The 25764-nt window shown below is 25.6% G+C and overlaps 2 protein-coding genes across 3 annotated transcripts in view; both read left to right on the plus strand.

Annotated features, from left to right (window-relative positions):
- The window catches only part of LOC100197589 (CUE domain-containing protein 1), a 34846-nt gene extending 34242 nt beyond the window's left edge, over positions 1-604 (plus strand). For both annotated transcript variants that reach the window (XM_065807560.1, XM_065807561.1), the window contains exon 7: positions 283-604. In XM_065807560.1, coding sequence (XP_065663632.1) covers positions 283-444 — 162 coding nt within the window. In that variant the 3' untranslated portion in view covers positions 445-604. The remainder of the gene's footprint in view (positions 1-282) is intronic.
- A 2798-nt stretch (positions 605-3402) lies between these two features.
- Positions 3403-25764, plus strand: part of LOC100201164 (PHD finger protein 12) — a 68115-nt gene continuing 45753 nt past the window's right edge. The window contains exons 1-8 of the mRNA XM_065807562.1: positions 3403-3550; positions 4617-4792; positions 7428-7500; positions 9082-9274; positions 9443-9482; positions 9563-9598; positions 11316-11448; positions 20019-20128. Coding sequence (XP_065663634.1) covers positions 3503-3550; positions 4617-4792; positions 7428-7500; positions 9082-9274; positions 9443-9482; positions 9563-9598; positions 11316-11448; positions 20019-20128 — 809 coding nt within the window. The 5' untranslated portion in view covers positions 3403-3502. The remainder of the gene's footprint in view (positions 3551-4616; positions 4793-7427; positions 7501-9081; positions 9275-9442; positions 9483-9562; positions 9599-11315; positions 11449-20018; positions 20129-25764) is intronic.

Consider the following 25764-nt stretch of genomic DNA (forward strand, 5'->3'; position numbering starts at 1 on the left):
TTGGACTGATGTTTGCAGCCTAGGGTTTTAGCTTCAAGCTAAAACTTATTTCAGCCGAATTGGATATATACCTGCAGAGTTTGAGTCTTAATACTAAACACTCATTTTCAGTGCATACTCCCAATACAATACTTGATAAGCAAGATTTTTGAACCAAGAAAAAGTTGATTCTGTTAGGATTTGAATTTCAAATTTCTTGCCTATGAAGTAAGCCCTTTAACACTACACCATTTTGTTATGTTTATTATTATATACAAAGAATATTTTAAATTTCTCTTCAAGGTTTCTTCTACTTCTGCTCAAAGTAATAAAAAGCGTCATCTTCCTGCTGTTCCTCAAGTAAAAAATGTTTTATCAAATTCTCCAAAGTTACATGGAAATGAGGAGCCCATAGTTTTTTACAGTGAAGATAACGAGTTTTCATACATACCAGAGAATCCATGAATTTATTTATTTATTAAATGTGTTTTATTTTACACTGCTTATTTTACATGTTATGACTGTTTTTACACAAGCAAAAGACTATTTTACACATGCACAAGTATATTTCCCTAAAATATTTGTTGTTTAACAAACTTTTTTTATACTTTGTGTTTATTTTAATATATTGCATATATTGTGTGTGTGTGTATATATATATATATATATATATATATTATATATATATATATATATATATATATATATATATATATATATATATATAAATCTATATATATATATAGATATATCTATCTATCTATCTTCTATATATATATATATATATATATATATATATATATATATATATATATATATATATATATATATTATATATATATATCTATCTATCTATCTATCTATCTATCTATATATATATATATATATATATATATATATATATATATATATATATATATATATATATATATATATATATATATATATATATATATATGTACATATATATACACACATACTGTATGTGTGTATGTTATTATTTACATTTGGTTTATGTTAGTAAAACAAGTTTAACATTTGGTCTATGTTTGTGAATTATTTTAACTTTGTTTTTTACAAAATTTTATGTAAATTCACAGAAAAATGAAGGAAATTTTATATTTGTGTATTACATTTAAAAAAAACAAACTAATGTACATTGGTATCAGTTTTATATAATTGTAAAAGTTTATGACCAAACTTTGTTACTGTTTGCAATAAGTTTTAGCAGTTATGTGCTTTTTAATCTTATACAAATTTTATAAATTTTTAAAATGGAAATTAAATGTGTATAATGACAAATTATTTAATAAATCATACTTTTTATTTATTTGTAAAATATATAATTATAAGTTCATATATACATTTTATATAATGTAAAGGTTTTTACTATTTAACTTAAAATTCTGATTTTGTATAACATTGATTTCCTATTTTTTTTTCTTTTTTTTTTTGTATAATTGAATATTTATGTCCATCTTTTTTATTTTTGTTCGTCATTTTCTATTACAAGACTGTAAAATTTAATTTATTCTAAAGAAAAGTCTTCTTTGTCAGAGCTTCCTGAGGCGCCTTAATAACCAAAAGTAGGAAAAAAAAAAAAAAAAGTATGAATGTGACGTATTAAAAACCACTCCTGGGGTCTTTGTTTTTATCTAAACTCTATAGCCCTAGTGGTCAAAAATTGTTTGGGTACTTTTTCTAAATCAAGGCATTAGAAATTCTGGTGTCTGTAAATTTAAACCATAAGTTCCTGGTAAGAATAATACACAAGGACTTGGGTTTAAAAAAATAACAAGTTTTAGGTCTTTACTTTTTTTTTTTTATAAAGAATTCAGAAGTTCCCTAAACATTTTTGACATTCAAGAGTCCTAGTAAAAATAATGATTATTTGAATTCACGCTTATTTTGAAACTTATCATCTTTGTACTTGATTTAGTTATTTGAATTTGTTTGAAATTAATATTAATATAAATTATCATAATATTGTCAATGTATTATGTCTAAACAAAAGCTTTAGATGTTATAATTTATTTGCTTATTTATTTATAATTAGGTTTTTATAATGTTTAAAGATACTTTTCTCTTTTTTATATAACTTTCAAAACTTTTTTAACCTTTTATACTTGTTTACTTTAATAATGAACCTAAAGAACACCATTTTAATAATAAACCTAATGAACACCATTTTAATAATGAACCTAAAGAACACCATTTTAATAATGAACCTAAAGAACACCATTTTAATAATGAACCTAAAGAACACCATTTTGATAATGAACCTTAAGAACACCATTTTAATAATGAACCTAAAGAACACCATTTTAATAATGAACCTAAAGAACACCATTTTAATAATGAACCTAAAGAACACCATTTTAATAATGAACCTAAAGAACACCATTTTAGTAATGAACCTAAAGAACACCATTTTAATAAGAAACCTAATGAACACCATTTTAATAATGAACCTAAAGAACACCATTTAATAACGAACCTAAAGAACACCATTTTAATAATGAACCTAAAGAACACCATTTTAATAATGAACCTAAAGAACACCATTTTTATAATGAACCTAAAGAACACCATTTTAGTAATGAACCTAAAGAACACCATTTTAATAAGAAACCTAATGAACACCATTTTAATAATGAACCTAAAGAACACCATTTAATAACGAACCTAAAGAACACCATTTTAATAATGAACCTAAAGAACACCATTTTAATAATGAACCTAAAGAACACCATTTTTATAATGAACCTAAAGAACACCATTTTTATAATGAACCTAAAGAACACCTTTTTAATAATGAACCTAAAGAACACCATTTTAATAATTAACCTAAAGAACACCATTTTAATAATTAACCTAAAGAACACCATTTTGAGTCTTTAGATCAATTCTGCTCAACAGCAGAATTGATTAAAGACTCAATTTTAGTAAAAATCTTTTAAAAAAGTGCGTTAAGTTCTAATCTGTTCTGATCTGATCTAATCTGCAAAAAATTTAAGAATTCTGTTCTGATACATATTAATTAAATATAGTTGTCAGAGTACAACATTTCTACCAATTTTTGCAAGAATTTTAAGACCAAGAAAGAGCTTATAATAAAAACTGCTAATAAACGATCATAACAGGCCATAATATTAAACTATGATGTTCATTTCACTTAAACAATGTATTTGTTTTTAATTTTAATCAAGTTTAGAAATTTTTTTTCACTACAAATGTTTTTATTTTAAGTTACGGCAAAATTTATTATGTTAATTTTTTTCTTCTTTTCATATTTCACTGACCTGATCACTTAACAGAAATATGTTGTGGTCAGCAAAATATCATACAGGCACTGTAAAATTTTAAAATCGTCTTACTACACTAAGTAGTAAGATATTTTTATTTTTTGTAAATATCTATTCTGTTATTGCAAATTTTCATAAACAAATTTGAATAATAAAAATTAACCTGAAATTTATAGTATATATTTACGGTTCTCTAACAATCAGAAGAAAATCTAACAATGGAGAAAGTTGAGTATGATTTAGATACATCAGGAGGTATTATGGAGGTTAGCTTTATATATTTGTTATAAAGTTAAAAGTCTATATTATTTATAAAAGTCTATATTTATAATAAATTTATAATATTATCTAAAAGATTGTTAAGATCTATTATTTATACTTGATATTTTGTAAGATTGGATTATATATAATTACATCATTGGTTTAATGATGTAATTATATTAAATCTAAGAAAGTATTTTATTAATATATGTTTATTGTTTATAATGATAATATTTTATTAATAATTTTTGGCATAATTTAGTATATAATAGTATATTTAGTATATGATAATGAAAAATTTACAAAATTTTTTATTGTTAAAACTTGTTTTGCTGCATTTTAAGCTTATTTTAAGTAATATAAATAATAATTTAAATAAATATAACATAAATATAAAATGTAAATAAATTAATTTAAACATTTCATAAATATTTTTATGCATCACATGATTGTTAGTTAGAAAAGTTTAATTAAAGATTGTTCAGTCACTTAAGTATCACTTCACACAGTGTTTGCCATTGTAACTTAAATTTGTTTACAAATGTGGTAAGTGTTGACTGTAAAAGTCTTCATATTGGAGATTCATATAAATCTTCATATAGAAGATTCATATAAATCTTCATGCAGGAGATTTATATAAATCTTCATATAGGAGATTTATATAAATCTTCATATAAGAGATTCATATAAATCTTCATATAGAATATTCAAATAAATCTTCATATGGGAGATTTATATAAATCTTAATATAAGAGATTCATATAAATCTTCATGTAGGAGATTCATATAAATCTTTATATATGATTTTTATATAAATCTTCCTATAGGGGATTCAAATAAATCTTAATATAGGAGATTTATATAAATCTTCATATAAGAGATTCATGTAAATCCTAATATAAGAGATCCATATAAATCTTCATGTAGGAGATTTATATAAATCTTTATATAGGAGATTCAAATAAATCTTAATATAGGCGAAATCTTAATATAGGAGATTCATATAAATCTTTATATAGGAGAATTATATAAATCTTCATATAAAAGATTCATATAAATCTTTATATTCAGGAGATTCAAAAACTTGTTGCTCCTCCTCAATCTGATGACTCCAAACGTCTGATTTTACATGAAACTATAAAGCGTCCAGCAAAAGCTATTAATCATGATCGTTGCGATGCTTGTTGTGAAGATGGAGATTTATTATGTTGTGACCATTGTTCTGCTTCTTTTCATCTTCAATGTTGGTAAGTATATTTAAGTTTATATTATATATCCTGTGTTTTATAAGTTATATGCTGTGTATAAGTATATTTAAGTTTATATTATATATCCTGTGTTTTAAAAGTTATATGTTGTGTATAAATCTTCTTTACAAGTAAAATAAAGATTTGTAAGCATTTGGAAAAAATATTTTTGAAAAATAGAATTCATTTTTATCTTTATAAAAATCTTAAGTCAAGATCATCTTATATCAGTATATAAGTCATTATAAATATAAAAATAAATATGAATTTTTAATATATTTTTTAAATTTTTTCGTTGTTAATGAACACTATTTTGTTAATGAGTAAAAATTATTTAATATATTAATAAGCAAACAAAACAATTTTTTTTAATAGGATTTTTAAGTTGCAATTGATTGGTTGGTTGCTTATAGTTTATTAAGGTTTATTAAATACAAGTACAAGATATAATTTATGAGTTTATTCACAGAATAGACATTTTAAGAACAGCTTCAAAGTTTTAGGCAGGTTTTCTGACTGTAAGTTGCCAGTAAATCAGTAAATACTACATACATGTGAATAAATAACAGAAGCAATTTTCAAAAAAAAAGGAGCTGTTATTGTAATAAAATAATTATAACTAAAAATGTATAATACACAAAAATGTATAATATACATTTTTATGATATTTTTTTAGATTTAGCTTTATAGATTTAGCACAATTTAACTTTGTAGATTATGGAGTTTTATAATAATTGAGTTGAGAGAGGGCAAAAAGTGTATTACATAATTTTAAAATATTATTGTTATTATGGACTTTTTTATAGTTATGGAGTCAGAGAGTGCAAAAAATATATTACAAAATTTTACAGTATTATTATAATGGAGTTTTTTTTATAGTTATAGAGTTGAGAGAGGGCAAAAAATGTATTATAATTTTACAATATTATTGTTATTATGGATTTTTTTTTATAGTTATGGAGTTGAGACAGAGCAAAACATGTGTTACATAATATTACAATATTATTATGAAGTTTTTTTATAGTTATAGAGTTGAGAAAGGGCGAAAAATTTATTACACGATATTACAATATTATTATTATGGAGTTTTTTATATTATGGAGTTGAGAAAGGGAAAAACATGTATTAATTACATAATATTACAATATTATTATTGTTATTATGAAGTTTTTTATAGTTATAAAGTTGATAGAGGGCAAAATATGTAATACAAATATAATAAAAAATCTAATAAGTACATTTGTATTCAAACACACACACGTATTTGCATAAAGGGTAATGGGCAGAAAGATAATTAGATTTAATCCAATGAGATTTAAATAATCAATTAATATAGGTGAAACTCTATCCTCAGGGCCACGAAAGGTTCACTTATGATGTTTCAGAGTCCCTGATAAAAAAGATCACTTATCAGGAATGCATTGTTGTAATTTTTATCATTGTCTACATCATATCAGTCATTGCAATAAAACAACCTCACTACAAAAAAGCCAAACACTTTAACCACTCCCAAATTTGTGCAACACAATACATAAATAGATATAAACAATACTTATATAAATATATATATATATATATATATATATGTGTGTGTATATATATATATATGTGTGTGTATATATATATATGTGTGTATATATATATATATATATATATATATATATATATATATATATATATATATATATATATATATATATATATATGTTTGTTTATTTACAAAAAAAAAAAAAATAATAATAATAATAATGATATAATATTTATATGGAAGCTATATTTAATGATAAATGATTGAAAAAAAAGACAGATAAGATTCTTACCATATTTGATCAATTATAGACATAACTATGTCGATATAAACTGTATTAATATTTTGCACACAAAAAAATATATGTGAAAATCAATGAAAAACTAATTCACATAGAACTATAAATAACAAAAAGTGATTAACTTGAGCAAAGACAGCGGTACAACTATTTATGATTACAGGCATAAAATTGAAAACAAAATTTTTGTCAAGAAAACAATAAGATCATAATAAAAACTTTACAGTGTTAACAATAACAAAATGACGTAGCAATGTCAAATAAAATAAATAATCTTAACAATTCGATTGGTTAGAAATAAGCTCAAGGGAATTGTAAGGTTCCTTTGTACATTTAGAACTCTACGCCTAATGAAATAACTAAATACTTAGTCAGTGCTGATCCGATGTGCATTTTTGAGCTATCAAATAAAAGTGTGAGTGCTCAGTGTAGTCATTATGTTTTAACCACATCCAGCGAATTAGACTAATGTGCATTTTGTTGTTGTGGTGTATATTAGAAGCGGTGGCTCATCACTTAAAATTTAAATTATTTGTATTGATTCTGTGACACAATGATCGTATAGGTATGACCAATGCCATTTGGTCAGGTTTTATTATTAAGTTCTCAGTAACTTATTCATTCTATTTTTAAAATTTAATTTAATTTTATTCAAATTGTGAAAAAAAAGGTAAATATATTTTTAGCTTTAATTGATAACTTTATTATGGCAATTTTTATCTTCACAACTCTTTTTGGAGTTTTACAAATTCCCCAAATTTTTATATTGTGAAGTTTTATAGTTTATTTGTTTTTGTATTATTTTATAGTAATCCACCTCTGGAAGATGCGGATGTTCCGACTGGAGAGTGGATTTGCAATGAATGCAAACATGGAAAAAATGTAAACAAGAGCTCTATTCTTTATAATGTTATATATTCCATGTATAATGATAATGTCTTTATCTTTTTAACTTTTTATGCTTTTTTTTGTTCTAAATAATTTTTGGTTTTTCTTTATAATTTTAACTGTTTAAATAATGTTTAGTAAATATTTAGTAAATTTGTATTTAATTATTGCTATCCGAAGATAATGATAATTTTGTTTAAATTTTCTTATAGAAATTTTTTCCACTCAGAGTATAACATCATACATTGTAAAACGCTAAAGCATTATATATTAAAATTTGCATACTAGTTTTCTAGCAAATGCTGTTTTTTTAAAAAAAATGGAAAATGTATTTAATTATAATTTTGGTTTGCTTTAAATTGGGATTAAAATTTTTACTTCACTGCATCTTTATTGATGATGCTGTATGATAATGTTTAGTTAAAGTTCTACTGTATCATAGTTAATGATATGGTAGTCTTCTGCTTTTTTGTAGTAGTTATTTTGGAAGTTGTCTTTTACAAAACCAGTTTACCAAAAAGACTTATACATTTCATTTCTGAGGATTTTTTGAAAATGAATGCATTACTTTTAAAACAGTTTTTTATCTTTTTATTTTACAATTCAATTTAAATATTTACAGTGATGTTTGTTATTCTTATTTTATTTTTCTAAGTTTAAATATTTAACTCGCAGACCTTATTAATGAATCTTTAATTAAACATTCAGCTGGAATGAAAAATGGAGTTTGTTTAAGAACATTGTTGGTAAATGCTTTAATTACAGTTTTTGACCAATTATTTACTTCATTTATTAATAATGGAACAGTTATATGCGAATAACTTGTGGTAGTTTGTGTCGAGCAAGGAGGAATTGGTTGAATTGGTTGAATGCATATTTGTGGTGATTAGTGTAGAGTAAAAAAGGATTGGTTGTTGGGAAGAAGTTATTTTAAGAGGATAGAGTCAAAATGCCTCAGATGAATATAATTAAGTCAAAAGTTTCAAATTGTCCATTCTGGACTAAGAAAGTATAAAATTCTAGAAAGTGTGAAGTTTGGAGGAAGTAAAAACAATATTGTGATGAAAAAGGAGATTTATTATAGTAGTAGTTGTTTTGCTGTTTTGCTTTTGACCGGAAAACCAGTGATTATTCTTGCACTCTATGACAGCATGATTTATTAAATTGTGTAGATTGTTTTGGTAAGTTTTGTTATTTAGAAAATATATTTGGATTAGTTGATGGAGTTGTCATAAAAAGCTAGCATAAGTTGTATCTGCAAAGTTCTCTGTTTTTATTAGTTAATACCTTTGATATTCAACAATGACCTAACTGCTTAACTTTATGTTGGTATGTGAAACCTTTGTGTTAAATATCTTGTGTCGACCCTGTCAATGTGTAATCTTGTGCCGACCCTGTGCCAACGAAAAAGTAGCTTAAGCTCATTCAATCTTATTGTTTCTGATTCCAAAGGAATCAGAAACAATTAGAAATGTTTTTGTATTGCTTTTTTAATGACTAATTTTTTTACAAAATCTAGTAATAATCTGATGTTGTCATATCTTTTATTATTATTATTATTTTTTTTTAATTAAGATTGATCAGACTTTTATTGGGTTGCAATTTGTTGATAAGTCTGTTAAGAGTGTATCTTCAAGTCGTTCTTCATCTCCAGTTGATAGTGAAGCTGGAATGAATCCTTTTGAGAAATTAACAGCATTGTATCAAAATAAAAATCCCAGAGAGTTTCAACTTCCAATGAATATCCAAGAGTTTTATATAATGCCTGGTAAAATGTTTTATTTAGCTGATAACATGTTTTATGTAGTGCATTTTGTTTTATGTAGTGCATTTTGTTTGATGTAATACCTGATAACATGTTTTATACCTGATATAATGTTTTATACTTAATAGTAATTAAATAAATTTTATTTATTTTTTTAAATAATAAATATAGGAGATCGTAAAAGAAAGAAACCTTTGGATTGTAGTCGAAAGTAAGTTTTTTACCCAAGAAAGCAACTACTTGTAGTGTTTTTTTAATTAAAAAGACATTAATTCAAGATAATATTTTTAGAGGAGAATCACAAAGGGTTTGTTTTGTTTGTACAAGGTATGTGATTAAGTTTCTTTTATTAATAATTTCATTTTTGTTGTTGTCATATGTAAATAAAAGTGTAACATCTGAATGTGCCGATTTCATATTGTATATTCTAAGCTGTCTATACTAATTGTAATAAAAATTTTGCTATTTGCTTTACATTAAAAATTTTAAGAGATATATATTTTTAAATATACAACTTAAAGCAAAATATATAAAATCAGATCAATCTAAAAAAAAAAAAACAAATAGAAATCCATAAAGAACTGCTTTGCAGTTAAAACAAATGCAACCCAAGTGTTAAAGCTATATGAAAAGTATAAAAACTTTTATTCAGAATGATGAACTTTGTTTCAGGTAACAGTTGAATCTAAAATGTAATAGCCAAAACAATCTATAATATGAGGTAATGGTTATGAATTCAAACTAGTAAAACTTGTCTACAGAAATTTAAAGTCTGTGTTTGAGCCAATGATATTTGCTTTGATTGCTGAATCAGTAATCCACTGTCAAAAATGGCAAGGTTTAAGGAGTTCATCAACTTTCAAACATCTTATCTTGAGTCTAACTACTTATTCTCTGACAATCTGACAAATGGATTTCGATCTTCTTGTTCTACTGCAGAAATGCTAAATGCTGTAACAGAAAGGTTCTATTGTTTATTAGATAAAGGCGTCAAGGCAAAGACATATCAAAAGCTTTAGATAAAGTTTGCTATTCTGGTCTTCTCCATAAGCTTGCTTCATATGATGTATCTGGTAAAGTTTTTATGTTTATTAAATCATTTCTTTCTAACCGCAGCTCTTAAGTCATCCTTTAAAGCCAACATTCTTTAATTCCAGTAACTTCTTGGGTACCACAAGGTTCTATTCTAGTTCCTGTATTGTATCTTATCTACATTGATTTTCATGACAATCTTACATCTAAAGTGGTTGAACTTGCTAAAGATTTAACTTTACACATCTGTCTTGATCTTCAGTCTTATTTTTTTATTGCTTAGAACAGGCAATCTAGAGTCTGATTTCATTTCCATAACAGCTTGGGGTCCCGTGCTTGCCATTTTCTTACTCTCAATTCCATTCTTCCTGTATGAAATACTGTTGTCATAATTGGGCTGGTTCTTCTAATGATGTTCTTTCTCTCCCATCTTTATGGTTTTCTGACTCATTCAATCTACAACACTTCAAGTCTTCTGTCAACTGTTTCTTTGCTTTTTAATAATATTCTTTGTTTTCTAGTAGCTCCCAACTTAATAGTGGTTGCTTGCAGCCTTGTTGGAAGTGAATTAAAAAAACAGAAATTTACAATTGAAAATGATTTTTTAGTATTATTTTACATAACTTATTCAACTTACTAATGTCAGCTAGTTCTACACTAACTTTAATGTCAGTTAATTCTACACTAACTCTAATGTCTGTCTAGTTTTACACAAACTCTAGTCTGAGATTTGTGTCATTATGGTACATTCAGGTGCTACATTTTTTAATTGACTTTCATTTCATTCAACAATAATTTAATAAAGCTTCGTTCATACACAAGATACAAAAAAATACTCCTCACAAACTGAATGAAAATGATAAAATACTGATATGCAAAAGCAACAAAAATTTATTTTACCATTTTTTTTTTTTAAGTTATTTTAATTTAAAAATTTTGTATTAACTATGAAAATCACATAAAGACTATTTTAGTATAATTTGTTATAAAATAAAAATATTTTTTTATCCAGAACTGAAAGAATAAGTAGCTTGATCAGTTGTGATTTTTGTCCTCTTGTCTTTCATCAAGATTGTCTGATGCCACCACTTGCACAAGAACCTATTGGATTATGGATGTGCCCAAATCATCCAGAAAACTTTGAAGTTAGTTGTAATCATATTTATATGTAGTTTTTATCATATCATATTATACTTATATAGTTATCATTGCTTTTTTAGATACTGTCCTAATATATTTTGCACACTTGAGGTTTAAAAATACTTACTTAAATCCCTATAGTTTGTTTTGTTTATTCAGAAAAAGAAAAAATTTATAACCCTTATAACCAGGGGTTGGACAAAATGTGAAAACTTTATAAAAATAGAAAAATGTATTTTATTATGGGGTAGGACCTCCTTTGACAATAATAGTAGCTTGAATTTTGTGAGGTATAGACTCATACAAGTTATGAATAGTTTCTATTAAGATTTTAAACCATAATTTGTTAAACCTGCCTCCTGTTGTTTTAATAATGTTGGCAGTGGATATTGACTTCTCACTCTATTTATCAATGTGCACCACAAATGCCTAATGATATTCAAAATATATTTATGGATAAACTATAGATATGATGTATATATAAACTTATACGGTATATAGATATGGTAATAATATTCATGTGGCTAGACAAGGTGCTGTACTTCATCAGAATGTTCTACATGCCATTCAGAGACCACTTGAGCTGTGTATAGGGGCTTATCATCCTGGAATATTACATTTTCTTCCGGGTACAGTTCCAAAACTATAGGATGCATCTGATCTTATAAAATGCCTAAATAATTGTGACTATTGATTCTTCCATGGAGGGAAACAAATAGGCTGGCAGATTTCCCCTCCATATTTTACAGTAGAAAAAGCAGTCAAATGCTTCAAATGTTAGGTTGTCTCCAGACTCAAAACTGGCTTGAAGTCGGAAATAAAGTGAATGATGATAAAGAATGTGATATTAATCAGAGAATATCATATTTTTTACACTGCTCCATAGGCCAGCTTTGATGATTTTTGCACCACTCTAAATGCTTTGCAGCATTTGTTGTTAAGAGCAGAGGTTTCAGGATGGTGGACCTCGTATGCAATCCAGCTTTGTGGAATATCAGACAGTTTTGGTAGAAACTGGATGATCATTAAGCTCAGCAGTAACTTTAGGAGTTTTGTGGTCCATACAATATTCCTTACAATTTGCAGTCCAGCAGTCTCTATCTGAAAGCTTCATTTTTCTCATGCTATTTGTTATGATAACGATGTTTTTCATATGTGGTCATTACGTTAGACACTTTAGCTCTTGAAGCATTTAGGGCATTTCAGTTATGCTTGTGCCTGTCATACAAGCACCAACAATTTGACCTCTTTGGAAATCTGATAGGTCTGTGAAGTTCAATGATTTTATCTAGTTAACTATAATCATAAAAATAAAATTTGTTAGAATTACAGACAACCAGCAATGGAAATGAATCAAAATAAATCAAAATGTAACAATCTTTAATGGTTTTACAGACAATTGAAAATCAAAATGCAATGATATTTGGTGTTTACATTATTTTGCTCAACCCCTTCATATGTTATGAATATTCATGCCCAGTTTGTGAAATGGCTTAGCTTAAATTTGCAAAGTAAATTTTGTTTTATAGTAAAGCAAAATGTTCAAGTATGTGACACAACTATAAATGCGTGTTTAGATTTCTCTGATGAACCACTAAAATAGCCTGCTGCTGTAGGCTTCAGTACATTCATACTCTCTTCTAGCGCATGTTTATTAGTATAATGCATAATAGTTGTTACAACATTGGCCTGAAAACAAAGTAGATATTTGAAGGCATACTATGATATTTCTTTATAAGAAATATCATAGTATGCCTTATATTCTCTTAAAAAAATGTATGTTTCATAAATGGTTTTTAACGATTTTAATATTGACAAAAATAAATTACATACCCAATAATAATAATTGTATTGGGTTTTAGTTTAAGAAAATTGTCTTGATATTAAATTTTAAATTAAGTTTCATTAAATGAAACTTAATTTAACATCAAGACAATTTTCTTAAACTAAAACCCAATACAAAAACAAGTACATGAATTTGATACTCATTAAACAAGTATCAAATTCATGTTGCATTTTTGTAGCATTTCTAAATCTGTATAAACTTTTATTATAATAATACAATTTTTGTGTTAATAACTAGGTTACAAAAATAAAACTAGATTACAAAAATAAAACTAGGTTACAAAAACTTTTTATCTTTAAAGTATGTCAATAACAGGACCATTTTTAAAACAGCATTTTTGTTGTTGTTTGTAAAATCTGTGTAAATGCTAGTTAAAATGCCGAATCAAACAAAAACATAAACCATCTATAAAAAATAATATCTCATTTTTCAAGAAAAAATTTCTTTTAGAAAATTTCTTTTATATGTAGTTTAAAACAATTTTTATTATAATAAAATAAAATAACATTATATAATAAAACTAAAATAAAATCTTTGGTTTTTAGTTTAGTGTTAATTTTGTGTTTTTTAAAACACAAATCGTATTTGGTTACCTTATGGTAACCAAAAAAATGGTAACCAAAAATTGGTAACTAAGTTTGTATATAATGTACAAATTTAGTTGGTATATATTATTGTACAAAGCGGCAAAGTTGTATTTTAAAGAAATTAAAAACATAAAAAATGGTCACTGTAACACCAAGTTTCCTTTTTTTTTTTTTGAAGTATTACATACTTCAGGCTGTTATTTTTATTGATAATTTATTTGAATAAGTCAGTTTTTTATTGATGTTATGAATAAATGTTGACATGAAAATAATTACCTTTTAAAAAATTATAAAAACAAATGACCAAACTAAAATTATCTGAGTTTTAGATATTTTTACAGTGTATGTTATAGATTATCATTTTATTGCAATCCATCAGATCACCCTTTTCAAAAAAAAAAATTTTGAATTTTGGTATTTATCAAAAATAAAGTATTAGTTAAATAAATAATTAAAACACATTCTTAAATATTGTTTGAGTTAATATCAATCAATCAATTATTTGTCATGTCATCCTGCTACTGATAACATGTAATCCAGTACAACCTGCTTCATAGGGCGCAGTTAAAACTCCTTAGAAATTGTCAGATTTAGGATCAAATACATTTTATCAAAATCAAATACTTTAAATCTAGATTTCCAAATAAAAAATCAAATACAAATATATGTAATCAGTATTTTCATAAAAAAAATTTTTTTCATTTTTTAAAAACAAATGCTCAACTTTACTTATTACTTCATATTTTTAATTCGCTAATTTTTGTACACTCTACTAAATAATTTATTTGTTTTAAAAATTTGGAGAAAATAGTTTATATCTCAAAAACATTTCTACTTAAAAAAACTTACAAAAAAAACTCTGTTACTTACATTGTTACTGTATTTTACAAGGAAAATGTTTCTTTGAGTAATTTTAATTGTATTAGATATAAAGTGATTAAAGAACAATTGCTTAAACTAATTGATAAACAATTAGATGTTTAAAAAAAAATGATGAAGATGTTTAAAAAAAAAAAAAAAAATTAAAGAACTTGTAAGGCAATACAAATAAACTGGTATACTAAAAAAAAAATGAAAACAAGTGTTTTAACAAAAATCACAAAAAGTTTTAAATTATTTTAGTCTTAAAAATTAAAAAGATTATTTGTTACAAGAAGGAAAAAAAACAATAAATACAGCAACAACAAAAAACATCTCTTTGTTTTACCCTGAAAAATGCTTAATATTACCAAGTACAATTATGTATTTGATTCCAACCTTGGCTGTGGTAAAAGCAACTTACCTAGAAGAAAAAAAGACTCTGATATAAACCCTGTCAGGGTAGGGGAGCTCATAAACAATGGAAGGTAATCTTCCTATAGATGGTAATCCTCATAAACTATGGATCTTGATAATCTTTATAGATGGTAATTAGCTCATAAACTATGGATCTTGGTAATCTTTCTAGTTCTAGAACAGGATACCATTATAGGCATCCAATTGTAAAAAATTGCTTCTTAAAATAAAATATCTTTCATTGTTTGTCACAAGACAGGAAATGAATCTATCTTCATCTATCTGTGTCTTCAGCTAATATGGTTAATAATAAAAAAGTTGGTTTGCTTGGCCAGTAGGGTGTGACGATTTTCACTTTTTTTTGAAATTTGATGATGGCTAGTATTTTAATAGTATTTTAAATTTTAATATCTTTCAAAAACTTGTGTGTGTGTGTGTGTGTATAACTTCTTGAGTTGAACTTTGTTAGATATCAAAGAGAAAAAGTTGGAACCAAAGCTATCCTTCAAATAGCTGGCATTGATCATATTGAAACTCGAAAACAAAATTAAAAAAAATAAACGATTGTCAATAGAAAATCAGGTTTCACAAATAAAAAAATAAAAAACAGACCAGGAGATTCTTAATCAAGAAAATGATTTTTTTTTCCCCAAGAGTGACTCAGACGAAGTCTGTGAAGGTACAAATGATAAAATAAAAATTAATATTTCAAAAATAAAAAAAGTGAAAGAAAAAAGTGTATTATATAACACAATGAATATAAAAAATATAGCATTAGCAAGCTTAAGGCATCATACAGGTTTAAGAGAAACTGCAGAAATAGCAACTGCTGCCTTTATTGATGCTAAAATTATCACTAAAGGAAACACTTGCTTAATTATTGACCACAACAAAGTTAAGCGAGCTCAAGAAAAAATTGGAAAAGAGTTGACCTTAAAATCCAAAATGAACTTAACAATTATGGTTTGAGTTGTATTTTTTGTGATGGTAGAAAAGATGACACTAAAATTTTCTTTGATGTTGAAGACAGAAAATTCCCAGGTTTAATAGAAGAAGAACATTATACTGTGTGCAGTGAACCTGGTGGAAATTATCTATTCCATTTTGTTCCTGAAGAGTCAGATTTAAAAAAACCTGCAAAGATAATTGTTGATCATTTAATCGAATGGCTTAAAGGAAGATGTTTACATTTGACATTGGAAGCTATAGGTTGTGATAGTACTAATTTAAATACTGGATGGGCAGGAGGAGTAATACAATGGGTTGAAAAAAACTTAATAAAAAACTTGTATGGATTGTATGTGATCTGCACACTGGGGAACACACTAGGGTTAAGAAGTCTTATTAAGTTTCTTGATGGTCCTACTAAAACCAGCAATCATTAGTCAGGACCGCTGGGTAAGATGTTGAATGATGCTACCAACCTTGAAATTAACCCAGAGTTTTTAAAAGTGTGTGAAAACTCTACACTTATCTACATTAGTCCTGACGTTATCAAAGATCTAAGCACTGATCAGAGCTATGCGTACCAAATTGTGACATCTATTAAAACTGGAGTTCTGCCTAAGAGACTTGCATTACTAGAAATCGGTCCTGTTTGTCATAGTAGATGGCTAACTACTGCTTTAAGGTTTTGCAGAATCTGGGTATCCAAACATGGGTTAACAGGTAATCTTTTAAATAGATTGAAAATGATTGTTGAGTTCATAGTAGGTGTCTATATTCCTAACTGGTTTAGCATTAAAGTAAATTGGTGCTGGGTAAAAGGACCAATAAACTCACTTGAACATATGCAATTACTAAAAAATCAAACTCAGGAGGTAATTGACATTGTTTTACCCACTTTCAAACGATCAACATGGTATGCTCACCCTGAATCAGTTTTGCAAAGTATGCTCTGTAGTCAAATTGAAGATGAGCCAAAAGAAGCAGTTGATTTTTGGCTCATCTTCATTTATATATATATATATATATATATATATATATATATATATATATATATATATATATATATATATATATATATATATATATATAAACTCTATACTGTATATATATCTAAAGAGTTTAAATATATATATATATATATATCTAAACTCTTTCTAATTAAAATAATGAACTGATCTACACTTAGTTTTTGCTATTACAAATGCGTGTAAATACATATATATATATGTATATATATATATATATATATATATATATATATATATATATATATATATATATATATATATATATATATGTATATATATATATTTTTTAAAAAGTATTAAAATTTAATACCAAAACATTAAAAATTGTGGTTTTTTTAACTTGTAAAACACACAGTTAAAATAAACAACTTTAAATCATCATTCCTATATAATCCAAAAAATATAAACATTGTGAAAAGGAGAGTGTATACAAAAATAAATTTGTTATTTAATGTTGTTTAATAAACTAAATTTTGAAATACCGAATTTTATGCACTAAGTTAAATTTTAGTTTACTACATGGTTTGGTAAATAAATGCGATCTTCTTTGGAGATTACGGAAAACTTCAGTTTCAAGAATAAAAACTAAGTCTAAAAAAATAATAGTTTAAGGGTGAAAAAAAGTAGCTAAAAAGATTATTTTTCCAAAAAAAAAATTGTTTTCATGTTTTGCATACTGATTTACGGAAAAAAAATACTAGTCATCATCAAATTTCATCAAAAAAAGTGAAAATCGACACACCCTATTGGCCAGCTGGTTGATAAGTTGTATAGATCCAAGTTAAAATCTTGTGATGGTCTATATACTAGTTTTCACTTTATCTCATAGTTAGTGAGTTGTTTAATGAAGTTTTAGTGTCAACAAAGAGCTTTTTATTGAGAACATGTCTCTTTGGTTATTCAGTGCACTATTTATGACTGTATTATGATGTAACCACAACAAAATAGGATGTTCACAATTATTAATGAATTAACAAAAAGTTGTTAGCTCATTTGCAACATTCGGATGAAAATAAAATAGAAAATAATTCTACTAAGTAAGCAGAAAAAAAAAAGCCTCTCACTGAAGAAATTAATGATATGAGTAAGACAAAGAAAGGTATTTAATTGTTGACAAATTACGATGTGTTCAAACAAATTGGGTTTTTCTATTGGCATCTGTGCTTGTTTACTTATTCACAGTTTTTGTATTTGTATATGTTTGAAATTTATTGAAAAAAAAAATTTGTAAATATTTCTTAGATATAATTCTAAGGCTCATCATTACTACCATTTTAAGTATGGCTCATCATTACTACCATCTTAAGTATGGCTCATCATTACTGCCATTTTAAGTATGACTCATCATTACTACCATTTTAAGTATGGCTCATCATTACTACCATTTTAAGTATGGCTCATCATTACTACCATTTTAAGTATGGCTCATCATTACTACCATTTTAAGTATGGCTTATCATCACTACCATTTTAAGTAAGGCTCATCATCACTACCATTTTAAGTAAGGCTCATCATTACTACCATTTTAAGTATGGCTCATCATCACTACCATTTTAACTATGGCTCATCATTACTACCATTTTAAGTATGGCTCATCATTACTGCCATTTTAAGTATGGCTCATCATTACTACCATTTTAAGTATGGCTCATCATTACTACCATTTTAAGTATGGCTCATCATTACTACCATTTTAAGTATGGCTCATCATTACTATCATTTTAAGTATGGCTCATCATTACTACCATTTTAAGTATGGCTCATCATCACTGCCATTTAAAGTATGGCTCATCATTACTACCATTTTAAGTATGGCTCATCATTACTACCATTTTATGTATGGCTCATCATTACTACCATTTTAAGTATGGCTCATCATTACTACCATTTTAAGTATGGCTCATTATTACTACCATTTTAAGTATGGCTCATCATCGCTACCATTTTAAGTATGGCTCATCATTACTACCATTTTAAGTATGGCTCATCATCACTACCATTTTAAGTAAAATAACTTTTTATGCTTACTTTTATTATTATTATTATTTTTAATTTATCGATGAATCATTTAATTAAATCTTTATAAATACTATTATATTGCTACCGAAAGATTAAGAAGCTTTTTTTTAATCAAGTATCCTTATTTGGGTAAAACATCTGGTTCAACCAATAATAAATTTATGGTTGTTTTGATAATTTATTGTTGTTTTGACCTTATAATACAAAAGTAATCAATTCAAAAAAAAAGTCTATATTAGAAAAATTACTTATTACTTTAAAAAATTTTTAACTTCTCTCTTTCAAAAGATTTTTAGAAATATCCTACTTATCATAATTCTTCTGGCATTACGCTATTACATTTCTAATGTTAAAGAGATAATAGGTACATTTCTTTTTAGACATTGAAGATAATATTTTATATTGTATTTGCAGTAAGCGAATGTCATAAACCTTATGTCAAATGAAGAGGTTCAAGTGTGTTAAAAACATGATGTCAACTAAAATAGCCAATCAAGATATAAGGAATGCCAGAGAACTTGATTGAATTACAACATTTAATTATTTTTCCAAAAAAATATTAAAGATTATTATGTAGCTGAATTTTGTTAACAAACATAGGTCATGCTGAATAAGGAATTACTGAAAAGAGATAATATATAATGATATAATAAAAAAAACAAAAATTTTTTGAAATCATATTTGTATAATTTATGAATATTTCTACAAATTACTGCACAAGGTATAAATTTTGCCCTAAATATGAAAACTATAAAATCAATTATCTTTATATGTAACTAATAATATTAAATAAGCTTACTATTATTATCAATAAATTATTAGCATTCTTATGCGTAACTTATTTTATTCTTGTTTCTTTGATATATTTTAGCCAAGGCTCAGGATGTCTAAATTCAGTGAAAGAGCACGTATTATTGAAGAACTTCGTTCTAATGTTAACCATAATGCTGTGAAGTTGGATTTTTTTTTCAGAGCCAAGAAGTAATGATATATTTATTTATAGATATACATATCTGTGTGTCAGAGTTTGTGTATATAAATACAAGTCTGTATATGTCAATTTATATACACATGTTTGTGTGTGTGTGTATAAATATATATATATATATATATATATATATATATATATATATATATATATATATATATATATATATATATATATATATATATATATATATATATATATATATATGTATAGTTCTACAAAGCCAAATTAAATGTAAAGGTATATATGTATATATATAAATATATATATATACATGCAACTATAAATGCCTGTTATGTATATGTATACATTGCGTGTTATATACATATATATATTGCGTGTTACATACATATATATAAATATATATATATATATATATATATATATATATATATATATATATATATATATATATATATATATATATAGTACATCCTCTATAACATTTTAAAGTTACGTTATGTCTTAATCGGTTACAATTGGTAACAAGGTTACATTCTCTAACTTTTAGTTAAATATTAAGTAAATAAACTTGATAATGCAGTAAATGTTTGTTTTATATTGCATAAATATCGTATTGCTAAAAATCATCTTTTATTTTATTTTTATTGTAAAATAGCTTCGTCACAATTAGTTACTTTGTCACGAAAAAAAAAAAATTCTCAATTCGCAACGTTACGTCTCAATTGTTTTTTTTTTTAACTTTATAAAGTGTAACCAAATAAGACGTAACATAACGTTACCAAATAAAGATTCGAGATGTAACTAAACCACGTGACATAAATGAATTTTTTTAACGTAACGTTACATCTTAATCGGTTACACTCTAACAAATAACAAGATAGACGTAAGGTAACGTAAAATAAAATAAATTTGTGACGCATTTAATTCGAGATTAAGTTTTTAATTAATACGTAATAACACGTGAAGATGGGTTACAATGAAAATAATATAAGGAATTAGATTGCTTGTGGGTTAGTTTTTATAAAAAATACTTTTTTTATAACAATGTTCTAGACAAATGTATTAAATGTATTTACAATATCGTTAGTTAAACAAATTTGTTAAATACTGTTACTCATTTATGAGTTATGGTATTCACCAATGCATTTGTCGAGATGTTAGTAACTAAAAAAAGTTTTAGAAAAATATTTTTTTGTTAAAAAATTCAAATCGCAAAGTTGTTAAATTTATAAGTTTAAAAAATAATCTTTTTTAAATGAAATCCAGGAGCTATCCAATCTAATTATATTATATTTTGTTAATTTATTTTATGTGTAATAGATCGCATATAATTCCTATATTTTATATTATAGCTAAATTAGATTGCTAGTGGGTTTGATTTAAAAAGAAATTTCTTTTAAATCTCATAAATGATGTAAATCGTAAATATATCCGAAGGCGGCATATAAAAACATTTTTAATACTAAAGTTTTCTTTGCAACTTTTTTGATTATAACTTAGGTGTTAATGCGGTAGAAAATTTGGAGGTACATGAAACAATACACAGTTGATGTATAAACATTTCATTGCGCCTATATCTATATCTGTTAATGGCGTAAATACGATTGAGATGGGGGGGGGGGGGGCAGGGGTCAATTATAAAAGAAAGAAGACACTAAAAAAAAACTAAAAAAAAAATTATAAAATGTTAGGTAGGTATGTAAAAGCGTAGGTTCTTTTCTTGAGGTGGAGGGTACTAAAAAAAAGCGTATATCAAAATGCAGGGGAGGGGGAAGAAGGGTTGAAATAAAAGCGTACATACTTAATGAATGACTCCTAATTAGAAATACATTTATACATATACAATTAGCAATAATAGTTAAAATTATGCTTGAATTTTTTCGGCTTTTAAACTAGACATTAGGGGTGTTTAAAAAATTTTTATTATAAAACAAAAATAAACAAGAAACCAAATATGGAGCAAATATGAAAAAAATATCATTACAAAAAAAACTCTAAAAATATTGAAATTTAATTTGTGCTTTGTTTGCAAATTCTCTTTATTTCAAACAACTTTAATATGTAAAATCAAGAAAAATTTATATTTACTATTATAATCTGCCTTTTTTTAAAAAAATTTCACGTTACGGGTCCATATATATATATATATATATATATATATATATATATATATATATATATATATATATATATATATATATATATATATATATATATATATATATATATATATATATTTGGTATATATATATATATATATATATATGTATATATATATATATATATATTCGTATATATATATATATATATCTCTGTATATATATAGGTCGGTATATATATATATATATTTGGTATATATATATATTTTAGCGGTAGTGGTGTAGTGGTAAAGCGCTCGCTTCATAAGCGGGAGGTTCCGAGTTCGATCCCAACCACGTCCCTGGTAGTACTGCGCTTAACGTGTTTCGGAGTTATAGAGTTAAGAGAGGATTATACCCACTATTAAGTAGCCTCCTCATCTGTAGTGGCTTTATCGGCCTTGAGGAGGTAAATAACAAAAAAAAATATATATACATACAGTGCCGGTTTTAGCACTACCAGCGCCCTGGGCGAGATTTCTACGGCGCCCCTAGCTAAATTTAACCCCATTCAAAAAAAAAGCAAAGGGTAAAATAACCAATTAGTTTCGCCCCTTTTTATTCGGCGCCCCCAACCAGGCCCTACCCTAACGCCGCCACTGTATATATAAATATATATATATATATATATATATATATATATATAGAACCCTTAGATGTTGTCCGAAAGTTTTTTCGATATTTTGTTGACAAAAAGTAAAAATTAAAATGCAAGACCGGAATTTTTTTTTTTTAATAATGATAGACTGCCTGCCCCAACCAAACCCTCAGTCGATGTAGCAGCACTCCCTTGCGGGTCAGGCTATTTGTCAGTCGATGTAGCAGCACTCCCTTGCGAGTCAGGCTATTTGTCAGTCGATGTAGCAGCACTTCCTTGCGAGTCAGGCTATTTGTCAGTCGATGTAGCAGCACTCCCTTGCGAGTCAGGCTATAAGATAGTCGATGTAGCAACACTCCGCGCATGATTTACAGTAAAAAAAATAAAAATAAAAACATTTTATTAAAAAAAATAAAAATAAAAACATTTTATTAAAAAAAATAAAAATAAAAACATTGTTTATATTGTTAAAAACATTCAAAATGTTATAAAAACATTCAGAATGTTTTTAAAAACATTCTGGTCAATTAAATTTGCGTTTTTGTGGTTTTTTTAAAAAACGATTAATTTGTAATTAAATTAATGGTTTTTACTTTCGTCCAACACGGAAATGTTGGACGAAAGTCAAAAGTAATTAAAAGTGACGTATGTGTTGGCGTAAGAATCACTTTTTTCCTTCCGCTCTTCCTAAAGCCAACAAACTATAGAACTATATATATATATATATATATATATATATATATATATATATATATATATATATATACACATACATACAACACATAAACGACTTATTATTAATGTTAATTACAATATTGTAAATCTAATTACGTTATAACTTTTAATATAAATAAAACGTTAATAAATTTTTTTTATTTAATCAGCGTAACACTTCTTTTGTTCTTAATACCCCACAAGCAAAAACGTGTATATAATGTCAATTTTGACAATTTTTAATACCGTTTATGAAATTTAAATTATATTACGGTAAGTTTTTGTCACGATCAAATTTAACGAGGATTTATTTAGTACTTAATTTTTGTTTTAAGTTTTGATGTGATATATATTGTGTCTTGTTTTTGTCTTGGTCTTGTTTACTCATTACACTCTAGACGATGGTACATTCTTATTAGTCTATATTATATAGGCTATAAGAGTAAATTGCAGCAATTATGTAGGCCAATTAGTAATTTTTCAATCGCATACAAGATAATAATTAAATTTCGCTAATTTGAAAGTCGCCGCAGGTGACCATGATCACGTCTTATTAGGTCAAAATGTTATGTATTAATACGCAATACGTTACATCTCGGATACGTAAAAATAACATTTTTGCACGTAACGTTATGTTACAATGTTACATAGCGTTACGTAAAATCTTATGTCTCGGTTACGTAAAAATGACGGACATTTTGCACGTATTGTTATGTAACAATGTTACGTATCGTTCGGTAAAATCTTTCATCTTGGTTACGTAAAAATAACGGACATTTTGCACGTAACGTAACGAATCTCGTTTACGTTACAATATGTAATGTAACCTGAATGTAAATGTTATAGGGGCATACAGTGTGTGTGTTATATACATAGGTTTGTATATATGTATAGTTCTACAAAGCCAAATTAAATGTAAAGGTATATATGTATATATATAAATATATATATACATGCAACTATAAATACGTGTTATGTACATGTATACATTGCGTGTTATATACATATATATTGCATGTTACATACATACATACATATATATATATATATATATATATATATATATATATATATATATATATATATATATATATATATATATATATATGTATATATATATATTTATATATATATATATATGTATATATATATATATAGTACATACAGTGTGTGTGTTATATACATATACATAAACATATATATATATATAACACGCACTTATAGTTGCATGTATATATATATTTATATACATACATATATACATTTACATTTAATTTGGCTTCATAGAACTATACATATATACAAACATATATATATATATATATATATATATATATATATATACACACACTTGCACACACATATATATATATATATATATATATATATATATATATATATATATATATATATATATATATACACACACTCGCACACACACATATATATATATATATATATATATATATATATATATATACACACACTCGCACACACACACATATATATATATATATATATATATATATATATATATATATATAAGTCGAGAAAAAAAAAAAAAATTTTGAAAAACAAAAAACCATGCCCCTTAAATTTGGGGCAAATATATAAAAAATGAGCCTCAAAAAGTTTGAGCGCTGTCGGATCACTTTTGCCCTCCCCCCCCCCCCTCAAACTATTAAGGGAAAAAATGACCAAAAAGTGGTCATTTTCAGACCTCTTGAGGAAGGGGTTAAATATATTATTTTTCAATTTTTTTTTTTTTTACTTACTATATGAAGGACTATATTTTAGTTAAAAACTGTATGGTTTTTTTATTACCCCTCAAAAATTTATGTTTTGGGGTATTGAAAATCAGAAAAATTGGTAATTTAATGCATTTTCTTCTGTTACGTCTATTGTTGTATATTTATATTTTAGTACAACTTCTGAAAATTTTAAATTTTTTTAATAATTTTAGATTAATACATAAAATAAACATATTAGAAATAAGTGCAACTAAGGTCATGAAAAAGGTCAACTAAGGTCAATGAAAAAGGAACTTTTTCATTGACCTTCATTCATTCATGACCATCATTAGGACTCAACTAAGGGCAATGAAAAAGGAACTTTTTATTATAAAAGAGGCAAAACCAGCTATATCAGGTAGAAACATTTTTGTTAATACTGGAATTAGTAATGAATCTTTTTTAGAATTATTAATGAGACCTTT

This window comes from Hydra vulgaris, chromosome 10 (genome assembly GCF_038396675.1).
Source record: "Hydra vulgaris chromosome 10, alternate assembly HydraT2T_AEP".
NCBI classification, from domain to species: domain Eukaryota; kingdom Metazoa; phylum Cnidaria; class Hydrozoa; order Anthoathecata; family Hydridae; genus Hydra; species Hydra vulgaris.